Source organism: Muscardinus avellanarius (genome assembly GCF_963383645.1).
Source record: "Muscardinus avellanarius genome assembly, chromosome: 10".
Lineage (NCBI taxonomy): Eukaryota > Metazoa > Chordata > Mammalia > Rodentia > Gliridae > Muscardinus > Muscardinus avellanarius.
Window position 1 is genome coordinate 71,477,305 of NC_137796.1, and position 25,964 is coordinate 71,503,268.

General features: G+C 52.1%; 1 protein-coding gene across 1 annotated transcript in view; it reads right to left on the reverse strand.

Moving 5' to 3' along the window:
* The window catches only part of MAD1L1 (mitotic arrest deficient 1 like 1), a 359,183-nt gene that overhangs the window by 106,575 nt on the left and 226,644 nt on the right, over positions 1 to 25,964 (reverse strand). The window contains exon 14 of the mRNA XM_080704077.1: positions 18,230 to 18,320. Within this exon, the coding sequence (XP_080560203.1) occupies positions 18,230 to 18,320 (91 nt within the window). The remainder of the gene's footprint in view (positions 1 to 18,229; positions 18,321 to 25,964) is intronic.

Below are 25,964 nucleotides of genomic sequence, written 5' to 3' on the forward strand. Positions count from 1 at the left end.
TGGAACAGAACATCCTGCTGTCACCTCACTCAGCAAACTGCTGGCCTGAAATCCCCAGTGGGGACAGAAACACTGCCGTGGGCCAGAGACTCCTGGGCACACCGGGGTTGCACAGGCCACCTGCAGCGAACAAGCTGGGTTCGCAAATGCTGCTCCAAGGCGGCCTCCCCTGGAGCAAGAAGACAACCTTGGCGGGGAGGTGGGAGCTGTAGGACCAGGACAAGATTCGGTGGCTTTTTATGAGAACCTTGTAAAACCCTAAAGGATGAAGAGACTCCTGGAACCCCAGCTGAGTCACAGACTGTCAGGGCTGAGGGGATTGTTATTTCATCCAATTTCAACAGTCCGGGGAGATAACCACGTGTGTGAAATCCGCCGGTGCGAGCTGACAGTAGATGCCAGGGCCTGTCTTCGGGGACCATGGCAGCCAGGGCTTGTGAAGCTCCCTCACCATATAGAGCATGAGGAGCCAGACCGGGTGCAAGACAGACTAGCCCAGTGCTCCCCAGAGTCAGACTATACCTGGGCTTTGCGAGTGACCTGTCTGTACTACCCAGTTCTGGGGTGGTGACCAGAAAGCAGCCAGGAACGAGCAGGGCTCCATTCCAATGACGTGTTGTAGTCACAGAAATGCAATCAGAAACTCATCTAATTTTCACATGGCCCCCAACTATCCCTCTTTTGATCCTTATTTTAAAATGTAGCCAAGCATGGTGGCACACACCTGTAAAACCAGTACTTTGGAGGGTGAGATAGAAGGGTTTCAGGCTGGTGGCCAGCCTCAGCAACTCAGTGAGACTGTGCAACTGAGACCCTATTTCAAAATAAAAAATAAAATAGGGTTAGGGGTGTAGCTCAGAGGTCGAATGTCTCTAGGTTCAATCCCTAGTACCAAAAACAAACAAACAAAATCTGATGAATTGTTGGAAAAGGGATGATCCTGTTAAATCTACAGGTATCAAGAGAAATGGGCGAGACATCGGAAGGCTGGACCAGGCACAGGGAATGTTGGCTTCCAGATGTCCGTGTGACTGTGCTGGCGGGCTGGGGGTGGAGCTGCAGAAGCCTCCCTCGTGGCTCTGGCTTCTGGTCCTGGGTCACCAGCCCACCCAGGACAGTGTGGCTGACTGTGATGCTGGCCTGGCTGGGCACCTGGGTTTGGTCTGTGCCAAGCTAGCAGGTGCAGGCTGGGACTAAACCCCTGCCTTTGTCCTCGTGAGCACCCAGTACTGGCTGTGTCCTGCTTTCCTTACAGCTGCAGGGGTGACAGGAGAGGCAATGAGCAGGGCCAGTGCTGGGGTAGTGGGTCCCTGCATCCTGGCCTCAGCCTCCAGTGGGAGGCTCAGTGCCTGAGGCCGGCGCGAGCCAGTGGACCTCCTGCTGGCCGTGGCCCTGAGCAAAACTCCGCTCCACAGCTGGGCAGCCTAGTGACCCATCTCAGGAATGCGGAACACTGACACCAAAGCACTTTGTAAAGTTTTGTATACTTATCAACTATTTTCTCTAAGTAGATTTTTTTCTTCTGGAGATTGAACCCAGGAGCTATACCCCTGTTTTACTTTTGAACCATGTTACCAGGATCTACTAAACTTGAACCTGTGTTGCTCTTATCTCAGCCTCCCAGGTACTGAGGTTACAGGCACACACCTGTGCCTGGCTCAGATGGATTTTTTTTCTTTTTGTTTACCTGATGCTGAGAGATTGCAGAGCCCTGGAAAGATGACAGGGGAGCTGGAAAGGGCAGTAGGGGGGGGCAAGCGGGGATTTTCAGGAGGTGGCCTAGTGCCACCCTCCCTCTGCCATGTGCCAGGGGTCAGAGTGGGGCTCCTTGGCAGAGTGACGTGGGGGGAATGGCGAGTGTCTGCCAGGAAATGAAGGTCCTCAGACCTGGCGCTCTCCAGAGGCACCTGCCACAGGAATCTTCCAGAGACCTTGGACAGGCTGAGTGTGGATGCAAGGGGTGCAGGCCAACATGGGCTGGGCTAGTCCTTCTCTAGGTGCCCAGGGCAACCGGCACCCAGGTTTCTAAGGATCACATGACTATCTGCCACCTCACAGTTGGCCAAGCTGAACAGTTAGGTGTTGGGAGGCAGGGGGTGCTGGCCAGCACACACGCCGGGCAGCGAGGCCCGGGCTCTGCTCTACACCCCACCACAGTGCTCCCTGTGCCGCCGCCCTTTCCAGAACAAGGAGGGCCCATTTCTGTGACTCTGCAGCCCCCATGGGAGCCCTGGAGAGGAAGGAGACAGCCAGCCCAGCTGGGGGCCAGTACTCTCAGCCAGGGTGTGCTGCAAAGGGGCCAGAGAAGCAAGAGGCTAACTAGACGCCCCATAGAAACAGGTGCCCAGCTTAAGCCTACTGCAAGGTTCCGGAGAAAACATGGTGGTCCATCACCCCGCAATGCCCCACACCTTCACCTTAGGACAATTTGTTTTAAACACTCTTCATTTATTTGGGACTAGGGATTGAACCCAGGGACACTCTAGTTCTGAGCTGCACCTGCAGCCCCCCCTTTTTATTTTGAAAGAAGGTCTTGCTAAGTTGCTGAGACTGGCCTTGAACCAGTGAACTTCCTGTCTCGGCCTCTAAAGTAGCTGGCATTACAGGCGTTCACCAATACCATATCCAACTTAAACACTTATTTTATTAGCTGTCTCCCCACCAGGTCAGCTCCAGTGTACAGGAACTCTATTTTGTTCAGCGCTGTGCTGCCGAAGCCGAGAATTATGCCTGACACATGGTGTTGGATATGTGTTTGCTGAATAAATGGGTGACAGGAATATAACATTTCCTAAGCCAGAATGGGCTCCCATGGGCTGAGAAAGCAGAATGTCAATTGGCTAAGAAAATATGTGAAGCCAGTCACAGCGATACACACCTGTAATCCCAGTACCTGGGAGGCTGAGACAGCAAGATCACAGGCTTAAGGCTAGTGTGGGGTAATTTAGCAAGACGCTGTGTGCAAATACAAAATAAAAGGGCTGGGGGTGCAGCTCAAAGGGAGAGCACCTCTGGGTTTAACCTCTAGCACCCTCACGTACACACGTAATGTGTTAAGTAAGAAAGAGCCGGCAGGGTGTGGTGGTGCACGCTTGTCATCTCAGCATTTGGGAAGCTAAGACAGAAGGATCGCAGTTCGTGGACAGCCTCAGCTACTTAGTGAGGGCCTTTGCAACTCTGTGAGACCCTGTTTCAAAATAAAGAATGAAAAATAGGGCTGGGAGTGTCACTTGGAGGTAGAATGCCCCTGGGTTCCATCCCCAGGACCACAAAAAAAAAAAAAAGAAATAAAGAGAGAAGAGGAAAAAGAAGAGGAAGAGAGAAGAAAGAAAGAAAGAAAGAAAGAAAGGAAGGAAGAAAGAAAGGAAGGAAGGGAAAAAGAGCCTCCCAGGACAGGGCTTGGCCTCTCCTCCGCTGATGGTTGCAGTCCCTCAGCCGCCTTCCCCCTCACTTGCTGGCCATGGCTCTGCACCAAGCACAGTGGGGGCTCCCAAGGGCGGGGTACTGTGGCTCCCTTTCTAGGGCAGCCTTATGCACAGGCGGCACCAACAGCCCCAACCCCAGAGCCCTCCTCCTTTCATAACCAGCCTGAAGCCCAACAGAAGCAAGATGAAGGAAGGGGCCATCTGTGGATGGGGCCCCCTGGGCCGCAGGGCACACTGCCTGTCCCTACAACACGTTCTTAACTCAGCACCGGGCAGGCACCCTACCGAGCACACATGGGCACCTACTAGAGCACATGTGGGCACCAGAGCTTGGCTCAGGAAGCACAGCTAGGGATAGAAGGTAAACCCTGCCGGTGTCACCGACGGTTAAGGCCAATACAGCTTCAAGATCCTTCCACCGAAACACCTGAGTGCCAGCCAGCCCTGGACACACCAAGGTCCCCGCTCCAAGGAAGAACCAGCAAGAGCGGTGTCCCAGAGATGGGGAGGCCGGGTGGGTGCAGGATGGCCTCCGCAGCCCAGGGTGCCAGGCTGAGGTCCTCCCAAATGCGCCCACTGCCTGCCCCTCCTCGCTGGGGTCTTGGGTCGCCGTGCTCTGAGAGGCCCTGGCAGCTACGTGTTCTCTGCCCCGAAGCAGAAAAACTGGAGAATGAAACCGCCCCACCCCAAGTGGAGGCCACAGGTCCAGCCTGCGCAGCTCTGGTTGCCAGAGGAAGAGAAAATACCCTCCCTGTGCCCAGCCCCGCTCCTTCGGGGCGCACACACCACAGGCTGCGGACCCTGGGGCGTTCGCGGCAACACGGAGGAGAGCTGTGCAGGGGGCTGGTGCCGCTCAGGACGAGCAGATGGGAGAGCGCGGCCGACTCTGTGAAATCTGCTGCGAGATGACAGCGCTGAGGAAGAAAGGGGAAAATGGCTGTAATCTTCTGCTAAAATTTGTCGCCTTGTTTGATTCACAGCTGAGAAAACTGTTGAGACACTGACAAGAATCTCAAAAGGAAAGCTTTGGAACCTTCCTTTGATGTGATGGTGAAATTATTGACTAAACAAAAACATCGTGCTTGCCGGGCGGGCGCTGACGTCTTCCGTTAATGACCGCAGCTAAAGAGGCACGCGGTCAGTGGGCAAGGGGGTCGCTGGGGCAGGTGTCACATTCCAGCCACAAGTCCCTGGTCAAGTCTCCTGCGGCCGGGCTGGTGAGCGGCGCCCACTGAGGAATTTGCTTGGTGGCTCAGGGAACCTGAACTCATATCCCAGGAGTTGGGGGCTCCCCTGGGGCCTGGTGCAGACTCCCTGGGGCTGGGGGTCCCAGGACAGACCCGAGCTCCTCCCGCTTTCTCTCTTTCTTCAAGGCAATGTGAACTTAGACTAGGAGCCACCGATAGTCACCACCCTCAGCATCTGAGAACTGCTGCACCCTAAGTCCTGCAGAAGCCTGGCCAGGCGGGACTGGTGTCTGCTGCATTTTTATTCGTAGACTAAGTTCTGCACCTGACTTGCTAGTTAGGAGTGAGTACGGTGATGTGGATTTTTTTTCTTTCTTTTTTTGTGCTACAAGGGGGATTGAACTCAGGAGTGTTCTACCATCAGCTACACCCCCAACCATTTTTGTTTAATTTTGTTTGTTTGGTGCTAGGGATTCTAACCTCTGAGCTACATCTCTAGTCTTATTTTAATATTTGGAAACAGGGTCCTGCTAAGTCGCTGAGGCTGGCTTTAAATCTGCAATCCTTCGGTCTCAGCCTCCCAAGTCCTGGGGTTACAGGCGTGTGCCACCACACCTGGCTGATTATTTGTTATTTTGAAGCAGGGTCTCGCCAGGTCGCTGTGAGGCTGGTCTTGTACCTGCGATCCCTCTGGGATTACAAGCATGTGCCACTGCCTAGTGGTAAGCTGGGTCTTCCTGGACCTCCCTTCCTTAAGGACCAGAGAGTGAAGGATCCATGAGCGCCAGCCGGGGCCACACGTGGACCTGCTGCTCTACGGAACCCTCCGCCCGCTGCCGCCTCCGTGAAGGAACCGGCTCCGAGGCGTCCTCTCCCAGCATTCCTGCCGGGGAGGTGGCTGCCCCGGGTCCAGCTGTCCCCGGGAAGGTCCCAGGCAGTGAACGGGAGGAAAGGCTGCTTGCCACCCTGTGCCTGACTCGCATACTAAGAGACCCTGCTGGAAAGAGGCAGCAACGCGAGGAGAATTAAAAAGCACAGTTAAATAACCACCGATCCTTATGCATATTTATAAATCACCCGGCCTCAAAACTAAATCAATACCTCTCCTGGCTGAAAGAGACACAGCTCAGCAACAGGGGCGAGGCAGCTCTCAGTGGCTGCTGGGTCGGGGCAGAGCTGGGCTCCGGGGACAGGGAGCAGTCAGAAGTGGGGCCCTGCCAGGTCCTTTACCAGCCACTGTGTGCCCCACTGCTCCGCCAGCCTGTGAAACTTGTCTGCACCCCAAGTTCAGCCTGGGGTCACACCTCTGACCTGCCCTTAGCAGCTCTGAGAGAAAGGCAGGAGGAGAGGGTGTAGGGGGAGGTAAGGGCTCGTGGGGCCCAGCATAGGCTGGGGCTCTTCTCATGTCACCCCTCGGATGACAGTCTAACTAGGTCCTGGTGACCATCTGGATCAGAACACGGGGCAAGCTGGACATTGGGAGGCTGAGACAGGAGGATCACAGGTTCGAGGACAGTCTTACAAACTAAGTGAGACTCTCATCAACCTAGTGAGACCCTGTTTCAAAACAAAAACAAAGAGTGTCTTATTTTCAAGTCACTGCACCACGTCACTTTCTCTGACGTGGCGCTTTAAAATTTCTGTCCCTTCCTTCTGCCTTTGTAATAATAAAAACTGCCTAAGTTTAAACAAACAAAAAACAAGACAAAAACAAAATAAGGTTGGAGGTGTCGACTGGAGACAGAATGCCCCTGAGTTCAATCCCTAGTACCACACACACATAACACACACACACAACATGGGAAGAGAATGTTTACCTATCACTGACCTTATCTGGACCCCAGACCACCAAAATGGGCCTGACAGGCAGAAGAGGGAGACCACCAGGGCCAGAGGGCCGAGGCAGGGCTCAACGCTGGACTCCACTGCCTCGGGAGCCGCTGCCCTGCTCCCTCTCACCTTCTGGCTCAGGTCCTCTGCCCTCCTCCAGCCCTGAGCTGGGAGCTATCAGAGACAAGTCTCGTTCAAAGAGGGACAAGAGGGATGGACAGGTGGCCTTGGGCAGGAGGTTTAGGAAGCCCCTGTGGCCCTCCACTAGTTTACAGGCGGGTAGGCGTCTCCTTCAAGGTTCACTGAGATGGAGATCTGGCTGCACTTCAAGCCTCCAGGAGCACTCCAGCATTCACACGACCAGCCCAACCTACACCTGGCTGCCTGCTTGGGGCAGAAGACGGCCCTGAGAGGGGCAGGAGCAGGCTGCTCTTCTCCTGCACTGAACATCAGAACGGCCTGTGCCAGACACTTATACTGGACCCAAGGAAAAGGACAGACAGCTGCCACCCAGGACAATGCAGAAGTTACGATTAGATATAGCCTGTTCCCTAAAGAGCCCGTGTATTAATTAATGTTGAGCGCTGATATGATTAAATCACGAGAGTCGCGATGGATTTCCCAGGTGGCAACCGAGGCAGGTGGGGTGAGGGTGGAGGCGCATCCCTGGGGGTGTGGCTTAGGAACTGTGTGTGTCTGTGAATGCCCTTGCCTGCTTCCTCTCTGCTTCCTGTCTCTGTGATGTGACAGCGGAGCCTTGTTTTCCCTCTTTCTACCTCCCACCAGGCCCTGGGCTCCACAGACCTGGCCTGACATGGACTCAAGTTCTTGAAATCTCCAAATCTGTGAGCAAACAAATCTTCCTTCCTCTAAGTTGGGTGGTCAGGTTTTTTGGGTCATAGCAGTAAGGATGCTGAGACATCATGGGAACCCAACCCCCCCGCCCTGACAGCAAAGGCTGGCCTTGGAGTACTTCCAAATAGGCACTGCTTTGTGTGCAATTTGAGACTGGCCAAGTCACTCTCTCTCTCTGAGCCTTGATATCCTTGTCTGCAGTGGGCATGCAACTGCGTGGACTGCCAAGTCCTCGAGAAGAGCAACAGGCCAACAGATGTCAGTGTTCACAGTGGCTCTGTGGGGGCACGGGTCCTTCCATGCCAACTTCAAGGCCCATCCCTGACTGCCAGATACGCCTAGGTGGCTGTCACCCAGTTTAACTCCACTTCCATTTCAGCCTTCCCTGAAACGTCTCAGCTCCAAGGGGTGTGGGGAGGCTGGCCTCAGACAAGAACAGGTATAAACCAGGTCCTGGTGACAGAAAGAGGTGACAACCACCCTTACCCAGCCATAGTGGGGGTGGGGGCTCTGGCAGGGAGAGGGTGAGGACAACCAGCACTGCCCTGGGCCCCACAGGTGCCACAGACCTCTCATCCACTTAATACTTCTGAAGCCCTGGTTACCACAGGCTACTGGTGTTTTCTTTCTCATCCTTAGTCAGCAGAAAGATGATTCTGAGTTGAATGTGGCGTTTCACCCCTGTAATCCCAGTACTTGAGAGGCTGAAACAGGAGGATTGCAGGTTTGAGGTCAGCCTCAACAACTTAGGGTGATCCTGTTTTTTTTAAAAAAGGGCTGGGACTATAGCTCAGCACTAGAGTGCTTGCCTCTCGTGTTGTGGTCCTGAGTTCAATTCCCAATGCCACAAAAAAAGAAAACACAAAACAAAGCAAAAATAAACCTTTAAGCTGGGCGTGGTAGAACATGCCTATAATCCTAGTACTTGGGAGCTGAGACAGGAGGATTGCAAGCTCGAGGAAAGCCTCAGCAACTTACTGAGACTCTTAGCAACCTAGCAAGATGCTGTTTCAAAAACAAAACAAAACAAAATAAAAAGGTCTAGGGTATAGCTTAGAGGTATAATGCCCCTGGTTTCAATCCCCAGAATTATACACATGCATAAAGAAAAAAAGTGTGTGTGTGGGGGTATAGCTCAGAGGTAGAAAATCCCTGGGTTTAACCCCTAGTACCAACAACAACAACAACAACAAAAAGACACACAACAAAAAAGCTGGTTCTGGTCCATTTTCCCTCCAAATGGGCTTAGAAAACAGAAGGCTGCCAGAGCCGGCTCAGCCTAATCACTCCCCAGACCAGGGCAGCAGGCACATCCATTGTGGGTGTACTAGGCTATGAGCTACACCAGCACAGCCACAGCAGGGTTTGTGGACAACACCATCCTGGTGGAGGCCATGGACAAGCTCAGGCCAGCGTGCTGCGGCGCGGCCTGGAGGGGCTGCTGGGGGGCCGTCTTTGTCTTCCCCTGTGCCCCTTTCTTCCCCTCCACTGCCAAGGGGAGGTCCCCCCATCTCGCAGGTCACACCTGTAACCATAGTGCTTGGGAGGCTGAGACAGGAGAATCACAGGTTGGAGGCCGGTCTCAGAAACTTAGCAAGACTTTTTTTCTTTCTTTTTTCTTTTTTTTTTTTTGCTTTGCAGTGACTGTTTCAAAATAAAAAGTAAAAGGTTTGGGTGTGTGGCTTGAAGGTAGAACATCCCTGGCTTCAATCCCCAGTGCCAACCAAAAAAAAAAAAAAAAAAAAAAGAATGCCTGGGAGGTGGGGTTAAAGAGACGGGTTGAAAGCCAAGATGTCTAGCCCCAGCCCCACCTTAGAGGGATGGCTGAGACTCCTGGTGGCTTCTGAGAGCTCTGATGCAGTCCTGGCTGGGCAGACACGTGAGCCTGTGGCTGCCACCAACTGCCAATGCTGGGGACCCAGGCCCCAAGCTCCCAAGCTCCACGCTGCATGGCTTTCTGGCCAGGTACGGAGGGAGTCATCCTGACCCACAACTCCTGAAGAAGGTGTGCCCAAGTGGGCATGGGAAAGAGCCTTGCCAAGTGAAGGGAGCCCGACCCCCGCCACTGGGCACCTGAGTGTCTGCCATCGTCCCACACAGCTGGGCCACCTGGCCACCCTCATCAGCGCTCTCCTGACCTCCGCTCTCTCCAGCAGACGAGGACTGAAGCACAGCCAATTACAAGATGCTGTAATCCCTGCGGACTTCTTGGGGCCCTTCAGACGGTGATCTCTACTGGAGGCAGCTTGTAAACAATTTGGAGGGAAGAGATGGAGACAAAACCCTGTTGCAGCTGGGTGTGCTGACGCATGCCTAGAATCCCAGTACTTTGGAGGCTGACACAGGAGGATTGCCAGTTTGGGGCCAGCCCCTTTAACTTCATGAGACTCTCAGCAACTCAGCAAGACCTTGTTTCAAATTTTTAAAGAAAGGGTTGGGTGTGAAGCTTGGAGACAGAATGTCCTCGGTTCAATCCAAGACAGGCAGGCAAGCACACCGGAAAGGAGAAAGTTAGTGTGTGAGAGCTGAGTGGCGGCCATTTGGGGTTGAGGGTGAGCTTGGATGGCCCAGACCACCACCAGGACTATGCCACTCCTCTGCCCTGCATGATTCCCACTGCCTCCACAGTCCCCTCAGCCCCTGCAGGTGGGTTTGCTCTGGTGGGGACTTCAGCAAATGTATGCATGGCACCGTGAGTGAGTGGCTGAGTCCCTGACCAGGTCCTGGCCCAGTGGCCCACATTCCCGCCTTGGCTCCCAGGGCCATCACCAGCCCATGCAGGCCACGCCTGTCTGAGTTTTGCCAGCCAGTACAGCCAGTATTGGGACACATGCCAGAGGCCCCATTCTTTTTTCTTTTTTTATATTGGCAATTGAACCCATTCTACATCCAAGCTATAGCCCCAGCCCTATTTTATTTTTGATTTTGAAGCAGGGTCTTGCTAACTTGCTGACTGTCTCACTAAGTTGCTGAGGCTGTCCTCAAACTTTTGACTCTCTCGTCTCAGCCTCCTAAGTACCGGAACTATAGGCACGTGCCACCACGCCTGGCCAAAATGTCCTTTAAAATCAACACAGCCCCACGAGGGCCTGCTGAAGGCCATGTGAGACGTCTCGTTTCTATTCTGGTGTTCTGTCCACAGTGCTTGAATTGTTTTTGTCCCTGCCAAGCCCAAGTTTTCTAGTCATGGAAACCCCTTCACTTAGGCGGGGCCCCCAGCCTGAGAATGCCGGGCTGCCATTCCTGCCCAGGAGGCTCTGGGAAACCACACGGCCCCTGGAGTGGGACGCCAAGCAGTGCCCTCCATGCACGGCCCTGCTCCTTGCCAGGTCCTGTGGGAAGTCACTCTCCCACAGAGGACAACTGGGCTCAAGGTGGGCATCCACCCAGTCTGCCCCCTCTTCCTGCCCCGCACCACATCCTGTCTCTAAGGCAGCCTGTGATCTGAGGACAAATCCAATTCACCTAAAAGTGAGAATCACAAGTGAGGTTTACCGTGCCTAATTCCAGGGTATTAAAAGTACTGGAAAAGCCGGGCGTGGTGGCGCACGCTTGTAATCCCCGCGCTTGGGAGGCTGAGATGGGAGGATCGCACGGGTTCGAAGCCAGCCTCAGCTACTCAGTGAGGCTCTCGGCAACTTAGTGAGACCCTGTTTCCAAATAAAATATGAAAATAGGTCTGGGAGTATAGCCCAAGTAGAAAACCCCTGGGTTCCAACCCCAGTACCACCAAAAAAAAAAAAAAAAAGTGCTGGAAAAGTTCCTAATGTCTTGAGGACCACATGGAGATAAAGACAGCATGGACGCTGAGACGCCGGGCTGAGTGGCCTGGGGTGCTATCCTACCAGTCACTGCACCACCTGCTTTCTGGGTCTTGAGCTGCCAGGACATGGGAGTCCTGAGCACAAAGGGAAGACACTGCTCCCATGTGACGGTACCTTGGGCATGTGTGACCTCAGGGACCTCCTGTTTCCCCACCCATCTGCGAGCCTGTAACTTCAGGGGCTGGGCCAGCAGACTGGGTCTGAGGGTCCCAGCGCTGGGTCCATGGGGCTGTGCGTGGAGGACACAGCCCAGTGCTCCAGCCACGTGAGGCTGGTGGTCTAGGGTCTGTGCGTGCTCCTCGGGAAGCAACACCCAGGAAGGAGCAGGGGCTCAGCATGCACGGTGCATTCGTTCCTCTCATGAAAAATCAAATGAAATCAGAGCCTGTGGAAATCTCACCACGCAAATGCACATCAGCGAGCTGGCTGTTTTTAGTCTTCAGCGTTAATAAACATGAGCAGCCTGTGCTCACCTCGGTGAGTCTGGGCTTTTTTTTTTTTCTGCTTTGTAAGCGTCTTATTTTACATAAACATTCAGCCAAGCTGGCCTGGGCTACAAGGCTAAGATGAGATGCCGAGCCCAGCTCTGCCCATATCTGGCCCTGAACCCTGGTGCGTGGCCAGAGAGCTGGGCAGGGTGGAGCCAGGATTGGGGCACTCCTGTCCTTGCCCCAAATGTGCAGGTGCCTACAGAATCACCACAAGGATCCACAAGCTGACCAGGCAGCATCTAGTGTTCATGCGTAAACGGCGCTCAGCAAGGAGACGTAACTGAAGATAAGACCCACTGACCTCCAGGCAGTGGCACCACCTGTGATCCCGGTATTTGGGAGGCGAAGACATGGGATTGCAGATTCTAGACCAGATTCAGCCGCCTAGTGAGACTCTCAACAACTTAGCAAGACCCTCTTCCAAAAGAAAAAGAAAAAGGGCCAGAAGTGTAGCTTAGAGATAGAGTTTGACCTCCAATGCTAAAAATAAAAAATTAAAAGACCCACTGGTCGTATAAATGTGTGAAAAGAAGACACCTGGAAATGAATTCACAAGAAAGGTGAAAATGTATCTCTAGTGTATTCTAGTGAGATATGAAAGAGGCTCCTGATAAATGGGTCACCAATGTCTTCATGCAAGAGGGACACATATCACATACTCAATCTCCACAAGTCCATCTTCTCCTTTTTACTTTTTGGTACTCAGATCAAACCCAGGGCATTCTACCTCCGAGCTACACTTCCAGGCCAGCTCCTTTTGTTTTTCATTTTGAAACAAGGTCTCACTAAGTTGCTGAGGCTGGCCTTGACTCTTTGATCCTCCTCTGTCAGCCTCCCAAGTACTGGGATTGTGGTCCCGCACCATTGCACCCAGCACTGAAGTCCATGTTCTTATTAATGCAATCAGGTAAAGACATCAAGTTAGCAGTGGCAGGCGTGGCGCTGCATGCAAGGTCCTGGGTGGCCTGGGGGGAGTCACACACGGAGGCTGGCTGAGGCCTAGGGTGATGCTGGCCAAGAGGCTGGGTGGAGGCCAGCAGGATGCCTGGCTTCCTTCCCTGCAGTTCCAGCTCGGTGGCATGGGCGGGGGTGGGGTGGTGGCTCTCTGGTCCTGACATTCATTACAGGCCTCCAGGAAAGAAATGCAGAGGGGTGAGCTGGGGTGTGAGTGGGAGCACAGCTTGGGGGTGTGAGTGTCTATAAAATGGCTATGTCACCTTCTCACCTTGTGGCAGGTTAGGGGTTTCTGTGGCCTTTGGCATTGCAGAAGCAAGTATGCTTCTCCTCTCGGTGCCCTTGGGATACACCAGTGGGAACACCCAGCAGTTAGGCTGGGGATGGGATACAGGCATAACGCGCTGGCACAGCTCCAGGGCTCGAGGGGCCTGCTTCGAGCCAGGGAGCAGTCTTGGGGACTCACCTACACCCGGGCATCCCCCAGCACCATGGCCTGCAGGGAGCGATGCCCACAGAGTGTTCCAGAAGTGTGTGCAGTGGGCCATGCAGAAGCCAGCTGTCCTGGTCAACAGAAAGGGATCCACAGTGGAACTAGAGATGCCAGAGCTCCTGGGGCTGTTGCCGATTTGGGCTGCTTGAGCAAAGGCTTGGCGGGTGAGGCAGGGGCGGGGAGCAGGGGCTGCCCTGGAGCCACACTCCTGAGAGGAGCCAGCCAGGCTTCAGGAGGGGCCACAGTGTGGGAAGTTCCTGGGGGCTGTGGGGAAGGTGGATCCAGGACACGGGCGGCATCGATGGGGGCAGGCTCCGGATGGATGGAGGTGCGGCTGGGAGACCAGTGCTGCCACCAGTGACGCTCACAGGAGCGGGGACGTCTCCAGGTGCTGGGCGCTTTCTGCTCACAGAAAACCCAGCAGTTTTCTACCCACTCCATTTCCAAAAAAGATATCCTTATTTTAAATGTCACTGGGCAGCTCGTCTGGGATCTTTCCTGAGCAGTACTCAGATGGGCTGGGCAGCGGCGTCACCAATGACCCAGCCCAGCTTCCCCTGGGGAGAGAAGCAGGCCGGCCGGGCAGAGATGTCAGCCCATGGGCCTGAGCTGCAGGGCAGGGGGAAGGAAGACCAGGGGAGGGGTCCTTCGGCCCCTGACCACCAACCTGCCTGAATAAGCACCGTGATTAGGCGCTGCTGCGGAATGGTGGGGGCACGGGCTTCAGAATCCCACAGATGAATTCTGCTTAATTACATGCATGCTCAAGTATTTAGAGAAAGTGTACAGATGTCTGCAATTTACTTTAAAATGCATCAAAAGAATAAAATGGACTGATGGATGGCGGAGGGATGGGTGGAGATGTCACAAAGCAGCCAGCAAAATGGCCCTAGCAGGATGTGAGTGGTGGGTAAACGGGTGTTCGCTGTCATGGCCTCTCCACATCTCTGCATGCTTGAAAATGCTAATAAAAAGCTGGGGGGGGGGAATCCAGTAGGATTGGGTCTGAATGCTGGCTCCAGTCACTCTTGGGTGACACAAGACTCAAGAGAGTCCCAGGGCTTGGCCTGCTCCGTGTCCCCCTGGACGCGTGCTTGCACCAAGTGGGGACACGGCCTGCCCTGCTGGGAAGTCACTGGCAGCCCAGCCAGATCCTCTGAGCCCTGGGTGACCCTGGTTCTAGCACATCAAAACCACACATGTGGGAAGCCACACACCTTACCACTGAGTTAAGACAGTGAATGCCACCCAGGCACAGTGGAGTACACCTGTACCCCAGTACTTGGATGGCTGAGACAGAAAGGAAGGAAGGAAGGAAGGAAGAAAGGAAGGAAAGAAGGAAAGTTCATCCTCCACATGCCAGCTACCCAGAGGCCTCAGTTTCCCATCTCCAGTGGGGCCTCCCCGCACCTGTGACAGCAGCAGTCTGGGCACTGGGCTTGCCAGCCTCCTGGTGGGCTGGTGAGAGCTGCTTGTATGCGAGAGGCCTCAGTACGCCCTTCCTGCCCCCTAGGTGTTAGGCTTATGTCTGCAGGTCACTCCTGGTCAGTGCAAATAGCCAACGACTTTCAGGAAACCAGAATGAAGGCATCCCCATGGTCAGGCTCCATGCAGGCCACAGGCCAGTGCAATGACCTGTCCCCCCTTGGGTATAGGAGCATGCCCACGCACCCAGTACCAAGCGGTAACCGGAGTTCGGCTTCCGCGCCAACCAGCTGTGTACTAATTGCAAAAAGTTCTAACTAGTTGAGCTCCCTCTCCGAGCATATGTTCCCAATTAAGTCACACTGCAGCTGATTTTAATCAGTCTTCCTTGAGGCCCTGACTTGGAGATGCTCTTCTTCTCCAGAGGGAAGAGAAGGGAGATGGTGCTGAACACACACACACACACACACACACACACACACACACACACACACACACACACACACACACACACACGACTGGATGCCAACTGACTTGTGGTCCTTATGTTCCATCCCAGCATCTCAGGACACAGGTCTGGCATCTGTGCAGAGGAAGTCTGGGCACCCAGGAGTGGTCTACAGTCAGGCCACCTGGAGAGGCCTGGCATAGGGCCCAGGATGGCATCAGTGCTCTGAGGCCGCCTCCCAAGGACCTGAGGTGTCCAGGCTTAGACAGAAAGTAGCCTTTGCCCTCAGTGTTAGAAAAGAAAGAAGGCCCGGGCAGATGGACATGGGCGTTTGTTGAGCACCTGCTGTGTGCCAAGGGTGACGGCGAGGCCCTGTCATGTGATCTCCCCAACGTGTGGGCATCACCACCCAATTTTATAAAGGACCTGTAGGGGGTTCAGATGGAAAATCCAGCATGACCAGGTCCACCCAGCATGAACCCGAGCCCTCCACTTTCCACGAGTCTGAATCATCTTCCAACCCACTTACACTCTGCCTAGACTGTGCCCGGACCATCGTCACCTCTGCTCAGAGGAACCGCCCCTTCCACGCCTGCACATAGACAGCGCTTCTTCATACACCGAGTGCACGGGAGACGGGTCTGGCTCTGCATGGGGCAGGATGGAACAGTGGGCGGGATTAGCCAGCCCCGGGAATGCACTTCTCACCGCCCTGGCACGGTGCAGGGGTGGGGGGGGGGGCTGAGAGAGCAGCCCCAGCCCCAGGGTCCATAGCCTGCGGCTGGCACGGGGTCCTCAAGCTGAGGCTGGTGACAGAGTTGGGCTGCCTGGGCCTTGGCCAGCTACCAGGCCGCCCATCCCACGAGGGGGTCGTGGAGGGGCAGGCTTGGAGCATGGGGAGGGGCTGTGTCTTGGCCTTTGCCTGCCTTCCTGAGCAGAGTCGCGAAGCCCCGCTAGCCCGGGGCTGCTGGGGAGGAGGTGGAGGGAGGGCACTCAGGCAGTCACTGGAGGCCTCCTGACGCAGCCGCCAGGTGAGGGAAGAGAGTGAAGCTTCAGGCCTGCGAGCCGCACGTCCTGGAGCAGGTAGAGTAAGGCCGCACAGCCAGGAGCCACTTGGGGACAGGAGTGCTGTGCACCCCACATGACTCTGGAAAATCCACTCCCAAGAGTGTAATTGCAGCTGTTGGAAGCTGCAGGGGAGCCTAGAAGCTTCCGCCGCTTCCAAGGCCAAACCCGCAGCCGCACCTCCATGCCTCAGAGCTTGGTTCCTCCGTGCTGACCCGGGACGGTCATCCCTGCACTCCAGGGCTAGGCTCATGGTCACCACTTGTGGCATGAACGCTTCGCTCCAGGATTACAGGGCCCAGCCGCCTCCTCCTCTCGGCCACGCTGTGGGTATCACTCACACACATGCTCAGCACTCTGTGCAGCCCGAATACATGCAGGGTCCTCACTCCTTCACCGCAGACAGTGAGGAGTGCAGAGCAGGTTCTGGGACCCATGCAGACGGCAGGTATGGCACCCAGAGAGGGGCCAGCCACACCCAATAAATGTCCTCAGGAGCTCAGAGGTCACTAGGACCTCACTGGCCAATCCAGGTGGGCAGAGAGCACTAAGCATCTCCCAGATGTGCCGCCCTGTGACTCCTAGTCAGGGATGCTTATGGTGCACCCGGGGCATTCTGTACCTGCAGGAGGGTGGTACCCCACATCCATCGGGGCTCATATGTGCCCAGCACAGCACTCCTGTGCCTCTTGTCTCATTTACTTTACAATAGCCTCTCCGAGGCACTGGAGGATACTTGTGGAAAGGCCTGGAAGCCCAGCAGGAAAATGAGGATGAGCAATTCTGCTGGGGACATACTGTGTCCAGGACACAGGAGGCTTAGAAGACATCCAGCCACGAACTCAAACCCTGCCCAATCAGCTATGCAGAAAGCCATTTAAGCCGGCATGCAGGCACACACCTATAATCCCAGTGTTTAGGAGGCTGAGACAGGAGGATTGTAGATTCAAGGCCAGCCTCGGCAACTTAGCAAGAACCTCGGTGTTATATACAGAAACCCTGTTTCAAAATAATAATAATAAACCGGGCGTGGTAGCGCACGCTTGTAATCCCCGCGCTTGGGAGGCGGAGACAGGAGGATCGTGCAGGTTCGAAGCCAGCCTTGCTGGCTTAAGAGACCCTGTTGCCAAATAAAAACATAGGTCTGGGAGTATAGCCTGGAGGTAGAGGGTTTCCAGGAACCCCAGTACTACCAAATAATAATAATAATAATAATAATAATAATAACAACAACAATAATAATAGTAATAATTGTGTGTGTGTGTGGGGGGGGGCTAGGGATGTAGCTCAGAGGTAGAACGCCCCTGGTTCAATCCCTAGTATCACACATACACACACACAAGGTATTTTAAAAAATCCACCCAGATTATGTACCACCGCCAGGTGGCTGGAGAGCCACCCAACAACAGTCCTGGCTGAAGACCATGGTCCAGTTAGAACAGCAGAAGAGGATGAGTGAGGAACACAGTCCAGCTGGGGCCCAGAGTCCTCGCTTCATCAGAGTGTCACCTCTCCTGCCATTAGGAATGGGTAGCAGAAGAGAGAACTAAATGCCTCTAAGAGGTGCCAAAATACAACAACTGCCAGTCTAAAAACCAGGTTATCTACAACCTGTGGGTTTCCTGCTCTAAAACAATTTTTTTTAAATTGGGGATTGAACCCAGGGGTGTTCTACCTTTGAACTACATGCCCAGCCCTTCTTCTATTGTTAGGCTTTGAAACAGGGTCTTGCTAAATTGCAGAGAATGGCCTCAAATCTGCAGTCCTCCTGCCTCAGCCCCCCGAGTACTGGGATTACAAGTGTGTGCTGCTGTGCCTGGTTCTGAGAACAATTTAAGTCAGAAGGGCGAAAACTCATAAAAGAGCTGAAACAGTCCACCTTCACATGCACAGGGAATCGGGAGCACAAGGAACACCTCCTGGCTCTCCACCGGTGAGCCGTCCTCACACCTGATGTCCTGGACCCAGGCTTTGTGACCGGCACAGAGCAGGAGGCCGAGGGCACAAGGACCCCCGGATAGTGATGCTGACCAGCGATACAGGCCTGTCGCTCTGCAGGACCCCGTACCCAGCCCCAGCCACGGGAGGGCGGAGAGCTGGAGAAAGCTCCTGATTTAGTTCAGACTGACGAGCCAGCAGGAGGGATATTCTCTGGGCATAGGAACCGGAGACATTAAAACGGAGCGAGGTGGCGGCAGAGCGCATCTCGCCCGCGGCTGCCCCAGCACCCACCTGCAGGACGCGCCGCTCGAGCTGCGTCTCCAGCACCATCTTCTCTTGCTCCAGGCGGCTCCTTTCCCCCTCCAGCTCCTCGACCTTCAACCTGTGGGGAGAGCCAGAGGCGTCATGGCGGCCGCGGCAGCCCACGGGCTGATGAGAAGCTGAAGGTAAGGGCCTCCGCTTTGATCCCAAATGCGCCTATGTAAGAAGTCCAGTGAAGACATGAGAGAGAGAGCGCACAAGCGCACGGGTGCAGGGTGGGCGCGGGGTGGGCGGGCACCCGTGTCAATGGAGGCTGCTGCGGCGGGGAGTGCTGGCTGACCACAGTTTGGCTGGAGGAAGCAGGTAAGAAAAGGCAGGACACCCAGGGCCAGTGTGCCCTGTCCAGTGGGCCAGCCCTGGAGGGTGTGGCCACACAGTGGAGAGGACACAGAAACGGGAAGCCCTCCAAAAGGATGAGAAGACAGAAGTGAATCCTAGTGCAAGTCACTAGGGGCCGACGGCGGGCGCCACAGAGAGAGGAGAGGTGACTGAGGTCCAGAGAGGAGCACCCGCCCGGGCCAGCAGGGAGGGCAGGAACAGCGGAGGCATCGTCTTGGTGTGAGAAGCCGGGTGAGGCTGGTGTGGAGGCGCATTCCTGAAGCCCAGTGCTTGGGAGGCAGAGACAGGAGGCTCACAGGTTTCAGGTCAGCCTCAGCAACTTAGAGACCCCACTTCAGAACAATAAAATAAAACAGAGCTGGCGGTATAGTCAAAGGTAGAGTGCCCTTGGGTTCAGACCCCACTGCCAAAAAAAAAAAAAAAAAGGAAGGAAGGAAGGAAGGAAGGAAGGAAGGAATTATCTGCTTTTGTCTTCATGGTTGGTTGGTTGGTTTGTGGTACTGGAGATTGAACCCAGGAACAATCTACCTCTGAGCTACAACCTCAGCCGTATTTTATTTTTTACTTGGAAACAGGCCTCACTATGTTGTAGAGGGCCTCACTAAGTTGCTGAAGCTGATCTCAAATCTGCGATCCTCTTGTCTCAGCCTCCCAAGTACTATAATCCCAGTACTAGGATTATAGGCATGTGCCACCAAGCCCAACTTATCTTCACAGTATTTGACTGGAAGCATAGTCACGTGGCTTAAAAATCAAAATGTCTGTCCAGGTCCAGTGATGAAACAGCACCAAAAGAACACAGGTGGGATGGACGGTGCCACTGTTCCTCCAGCCTGACAGAGCCCTATAATTCAGGAAGGTCCTGGCTTGCAGGGCGGCCATTATTCTAGGCTGCGACCTGCTCAGGACGTCCTAGAGAATCACAAAGTAGTGGCTGGGCTTGGGGGTGCACGCCTGTAATCCTAGTATTTGGGAGGCTGAGACAGGAAGATCACAGGGCTGAGGCCAGCCCCAGCCGCTCGGCCGCTTAGCCAGACCCTCGATACAGGAGAGGCCCTCAGATCCCAGACCCACCTGAGCCTCTGCAACCAGCAAACCGAGGGCAAGAGAACGCGCTCCCACGGACAGCTCATATTCCTGAGGCACTAACAAACCTTGGCAAATCGACAGAATTGAAATGATAAAGACTATACTCAGAGACCATAGCCAGATAATCAATAACAACAAGGTAACAGGAAGAGCACCAAACATCAGAGAAGATAACACAAATCAAAACAGTATGTTGTTTAAAGAAGATAATTACTGAAATTAGAAAACACCACATATCAAAACTTATGAATGCAGTAAGAACAAGGCTTAGGGGAAATTTGTGTTTATATTAGAAAACAAGTGCTGGCCGGCGGCGGCGCACTCCTGTAGCCCCAGCTTCTTGGGAAGCTGAGGCAGGAGAATGGCAAGTTTGTTTTGTTTTGGTGGTACTGGGGTTCCTGGAAGCCCTTCTACCTCCAGGCTACACTCCCAGACCTATTTTTATTTTTGGAAACAGGGTCTCTTACGCCAGCACGGCTGGCTTCGAACCTGCGCGATCCTCCTGTCTCCGCCTCCCAAGCGCGGGGATTACAAGCGTGCGCCACCACACCCAGCGTGAGAATGGCAAGTTTGAAGCCAGCCCTGGCAGCTTAGCAAGCCCCTGACTCACAATACAAAACTTTAAAAAGGCTGGGGAGTGGAACTCGGTGATGGACATGTGCGTAGCATGCGTGAGGCCTTGGCTTCATCCCCAGTTCTACTCCCTGAAGAAAGGAAGGGGAAAAAAAAAGAAGGAAGGCTACAAGAAAGATCTCAAATCAGTAATCTAAGCGTCCACTTTGAGAAATTAAAAAACAAAAAGGGCTGAAACCAACTCAAAGCAAGATGAAAGAAGGCTACAATAAAAAGCAAAAATCAACTACAGGTTCAAGGCCAGCATGCGGTAACTTTGCAAGACTGGTTCAAAATGAAAAAATAAAATAAAATGGGCTGGAGATGTATCTCAGTGGTAGGCCACCCGTGGGTTCAATCCCTAGTACCACAAGAATGAATGAATGAATAAATAAATAAATAAATAAATACCGTTGTGTGTGTAGCTCAGTGGTAGAATATCCTTGGGTTCAATACTTAGTACCATAAGAAAAAAGCAAAACTCAATAAAATTAAAAACAGAAAAACAATAGAAAAAATTACAGAATCCAAAAACTAGTCTGTAAAACACACCAAATATGTACCACATGTGGTGGTGCACACCCGTAACCCCAGCACTTGGGAGGGAGGAGGATCACAGGCTTGAGGCCAGCCCCAGCAACTTAGTGAGACTCTGTTTTAAAATAAAGAGATTAAAAAGGGGTGGAGATATAGCTCAGAGGTAGAATGCCCTTGGGTTTAGCCTCCAATAAATATATATAGTATATCGTAAGTCCCGGCAAGACAGAAGGAAGGAGAGAGAAAGGGAGGTAGGAAGGAAGGAGAAAGAGAAGATAACTAGTACAAAGTAGTGACATCAGGACTGAAAGACAGGTTCCCACCGCAGATTGCAAATGAAGACACACAATGGCCAACGGGTGTATGAGAAAATGTCCCACATCAGCAATCATCAGAGAACTATAAATTCAACCACAGAGACACTGCCTCGCCCTTTAGAACAGCTATTATCAAAAAGACAAAGAATAACAATGGCTGGTGAAAGATGTAGAGAAAGGGAGCCCTTACGCACTGTTGGTGGGAATGTAAATTAGTATAGCCATTATGGAAAACAGGATGGAAATTCTTCAAAAAAAAAAAATCAAAACCAGAATTACAACATGATCCAGCAGTGTCACTCCTGGGTACATGCCCAAGGGAAAGGAAATCAGAGCAACTCCTGCACTGCCGAGGAGACCCTGCACTTCCGTGTTCATTGCAAGGTGAAGCCCGATGGCCCAGAGATGGACGAATTTCTGGGTAAACAATGATGAGTGAGTGGATAAACAAACAGGATACGTCCCTACAACGTAAGAGTATTCAGCTACAGAAGAAGAAGGGAAGCCCGCCATTTGCAACAACATGGGTGGACCGGAAAGACACGAAGCCAGGCACAGAAAGACAAACATCACACAGTGTCACTTACGTGTGGAACTGAAAGAAAGTGGAACTCACAGGAGCAGGAAGCAGGACTGTGGTCCCCAGGAGCTAGGGTGAGGGCATGAGGACTGGGCAATGGACACAAAATTTCACTTGCACAGCAAGTTCCAGAGCTATGTTGTATATCACGGTGACTGCAGTTAATAACAACCTTGTCATATATGTGAACACTGTTGAGAGGTACAGGCCTATAACCCAGTAACTTGGGAAGCCGAGACAGGAGGATCACAGGTTCAAAGCCAGGCTCAACAAATTAACGAGACTCCCAGCAACTTAGCGAGACCCTGTTTCAAAATAAAAAAGGCTAGAGGTATAGCTCGAAAGTAGAGTGCCCCTGGGTTCAATTCCCAGTAACAAAATCAACAAATAGTTAAATAAATATACTAGAACATACATAGAACATTGCCTGGCAATAAAAAGGAGTGAATGATAGCCAAAGAGATTAATAATAAAGCAGAGAAACTAAATAATACTATCAAACAGTTAGACCTTAAGAAAGAGCAATGCTGGGTGTGGTGGCGCACGCTTGTAATCCCAGCATTCAGGAGGCAGAGAACGGAGGACTGCAGTTCTCGGGCAGCCTCAGCTACTTAGTGAGGCCTTTTGCAACTCAGTGAGACCCTATTTCAAAAGAAAGTAAAGAATAAAAAATAGAACTGGGGGTATAGCTGAGAGGTAGAATGCCCCTGGGTTCAACCCCCAATATCGCAAGAAGAAAGAAAGAAAGAAAGAAAGAAAGAAAGAAAGAAAGAAAGAAAGACAATACGCATTCTTCTCAACTGCACATGGAATCATCTTCAAAATGGATCATAAGACCACAAAACACACTTAGGGTGAGTTTATTAATGAGATGGAGTTAATGCAATGAATGAAATCACCAAAAGAAAACAGAAAGTTCACAAGTAGGTAGAAATTGAACAACACTTTTTCTTTTTTGTCATACTAGGGATTGTACCCAGGAACATTCTACCTCTGAGTTATACCTCAGCCCTATTTTTTATTCTTTATTTTGAAACAGGGTCTCACTAAGTAGCCTTGCGATCCTCCTGTCTCAGCCTCCCAAGTACTGGGATTATAAATAAGCATGCACCACCCCATCTGGCTTGAACAACACCTTTAAATAACAATGGATCAAAGAAGAAACCACCAGGGAAATTTCAAGATGCCTGGAGACAAAAATCAAGAAGGAAGCTTATAGCTGTAAAAGCCTGAGTAAAAAAAAGAAAGGTCTCAGATCAGCAATCTGACAGTGAGCCTTAAGAAAAACTAGAAAAAGAAGAGCAAATTCACTCAAGGCCAGCAAGCAAAGGAAGCGACAGTGGTAAGGGCAGGGACACGCTAACCAGGAGCAGTGAAGGAGCAGAGGGAAATCTACAGGACCCAAAGCTGAGGATTTGAAAGATCTAGACTGAGGAAAGCGCACCCAGACCGATTAATAAAAAGAGGGAGGAGGCCCAAATCAGGCAAGTCAGAAATGAAAGAGGGGCCATTCCTATAGATCTCACCAAAGTAAAAGGATTGTAAGAAAATATGAGAAACAACAGTATATACAAACTGGACAACCTGGATGACACACAAACTGCCAAAACGGATCTAAGAAGAAACAGAAACTCTGAGGAGATCCATAACAAGTCAGGAGACTACACCCGTAATAAAACACTTCCCAGGAATGACCAGAGCATTGGATGGCCCCTCTGATGTCTAACCCGCGCTTCTCCAAATCCTCCAAAACGCTGGTGAGGAGGGAGGGTTTCCTCATTCAGGCTGATGACAGCATTATGCTGACACTGAAGCTGGAGACACAAAGAACGTGAGACCAACAGCCAGGAAGAACGGACACCCAACATTCAACCGCACCACAACAACCTGGGCCTGGCAGCCTCTGGAAGACTTCTCTACCATGATGATGGGAATGTCACCGGAATGCAAGGCTGGCTCAACGTTGTGAAACCAAACTTTGATGGAACGAACCCCATCCGCACGTTCGTCTCAGTTGAGGCAGAAAAAGCATTTCACTAAATTCATCACTCCTTCACCATAAATATACGCAATGAACTAGAAAATACCTCGACAGAATAAGGGAGGAGGGGATCTACAGTTGGTGTCAATCCTCAAAATAAAAGACTAAAGGCTTTCCCCTTCAGGTTAGAAACAAGACAGGAAGACTTGCTTTCATTACTTATATTTAGCACGGCCAGAGCTATTAGGAATACACAGAAATAAAAGGCATGAAGAACGCAAACAAAAGGAGTAAACGGCTCCATTCACAGATGCCATGCCAACACGCCAAAGAATGGAAAAAGGAAAGCAAACAAAACCTCCTGCAGCACGTGGTGGCACCCGCCGGTCACGTCAGTACTTGGGGGGTGGAGACAAGAGGAGTGCAGGCTCCAGGCCAGCCTCAGCAACCGAGTGAAACATTTGGCAATTTAATGAGACCCAGTTTCAAAATAAAGAGGACTGGGTGTGTGGAGCTCGGAGGCAGAAAGCCCCTGGGTTCAAGCCCCAGTACCAGAGCAAAGCAAAAACCCCAGACCACAGAGCTAGGGAACCAAGCAGTGGTGGGAGGGGTAGGAGTGTGTGGGGTGAGCCAGAGAGAAAGCAGGGGGCTTGCATTCCCTGATTGTGCGGTGATTAAAACTCATAAAACCATATACCATAACAAATAAGGCAATGCGCAGGGTGTGATGGCACACATCTGTGATCCCAGTATTTGGGAGGCTGAGACAGGAGGACCACAGGTTCGCACCCAGCCTCAGCTATTTAGTGAGGCCCTCCGCAACTTAGTGAGACCCTGTTTTAAAATAAAGAATATAAAATAAAGCTGGGGGTGTAGCTCTTGGGTTCAATCCCCAGTACTGCAAAAAAAAGAAAAAAATAGAAAAAAGAAAGGTCAATGTTACTACAGAGTAATAGGAAATGTAAAGAAGCTCCTGGGATATGCACTGTACGCTGTGAGGATCATGGGCGTGTGTGTGTGTGTGTGTGTGTGTGTGTGTGTGTGCGCGCGTGCACCTGTCAGACGGTGACTGTGTCCCGGGTGGGGTGGAGAGGGAGGGGTCCTTACTTACTGGTGGTCTTTAGAACTGCAAGCACGTGGTGATGGTGAAGGCTTTTGCTTTTATCATGGACTTCTTTTTATTTTCAGTACTGGAATATGAACCCAAGGAGCATTCTACCGCCGAACTGTACCCCAGCCCCATTTTATTTTTTATTTTGAGATAGGGTCTCACTAAGTTGCTGAGGCTAGCCTCAAACCTGCAATCCTCCTGTCTCAGTCTCCCAAGAACTGATATTATAGACATGTGTCACTGTGCCCAAGTTATCCTGGTTTTATTTTTATTTTTATTTTTTTTATTTTTGGTGGTACTGGGGATAGAACCCTTCTACCTCTGGGCTATACTCCCATATTTTTTTATATTTTATTTGGAAACAGGGTCTCTTAAGCCAGCGAGGCTGGCTTCAAATCTTGATCCTCCTGTCTCTGCCTCCCAAGCGCAGGAATTACAAGTGTGCACCACCACACCTGGAGTTATCCTGGTTTTAAAACTCTGAAGATGGTGCATGTCTTAAGCTCTTTTCCTTCACAGAGAGCTGTCACCAGTCCCCTTCATGCCACACTGCAAACACTGCAAAGGGCGCCCTTCATTGTATAAAAAGCAAGCCTCCATAAAGTGAGCTGGTTTATTTATTTATTTAATTGTGGTAATCGGTATTGAACCTAGGGGCATTCTCTCTCTCAGGTACTTCCCAACCCTTTTTGGTTATTTTTGTGGTACTGGGGATGGAACCTAGGGGCATTGTACCTCTGAGCTACAACCCCCAGTCCTGTTTTTTGTTTTTTGTTTTTTTTAGTATTTTTATTTATTTATTTATTTTGAAACAGGGTCTCACTGAGTTAGGAAGGGCCTTGCTAAGTAGCTGAGGCTGTCCGCGAACCCCGATCATCCAGTCTCCGCCTCCCGAATGCGGAGATAACAAGCGTGCGCCACCACACCCGGCTTCTACCTTCAATTTTTACCCAGCCCTTTTTATTTTGACACAGGGTCTTGCTAAGTTGCTGACACTAGCCTTGAACCTGCGATTCTCTGGCCTCAGCATCCAAAGCACTGGGATTATAGGCATGTGCCACCACGCCCAACAGTGAGCATCTTTAGAACCCTTCCCGGGATCCTGCGAGAATTCCCTGTGAGAATGCAGAGCATCACAG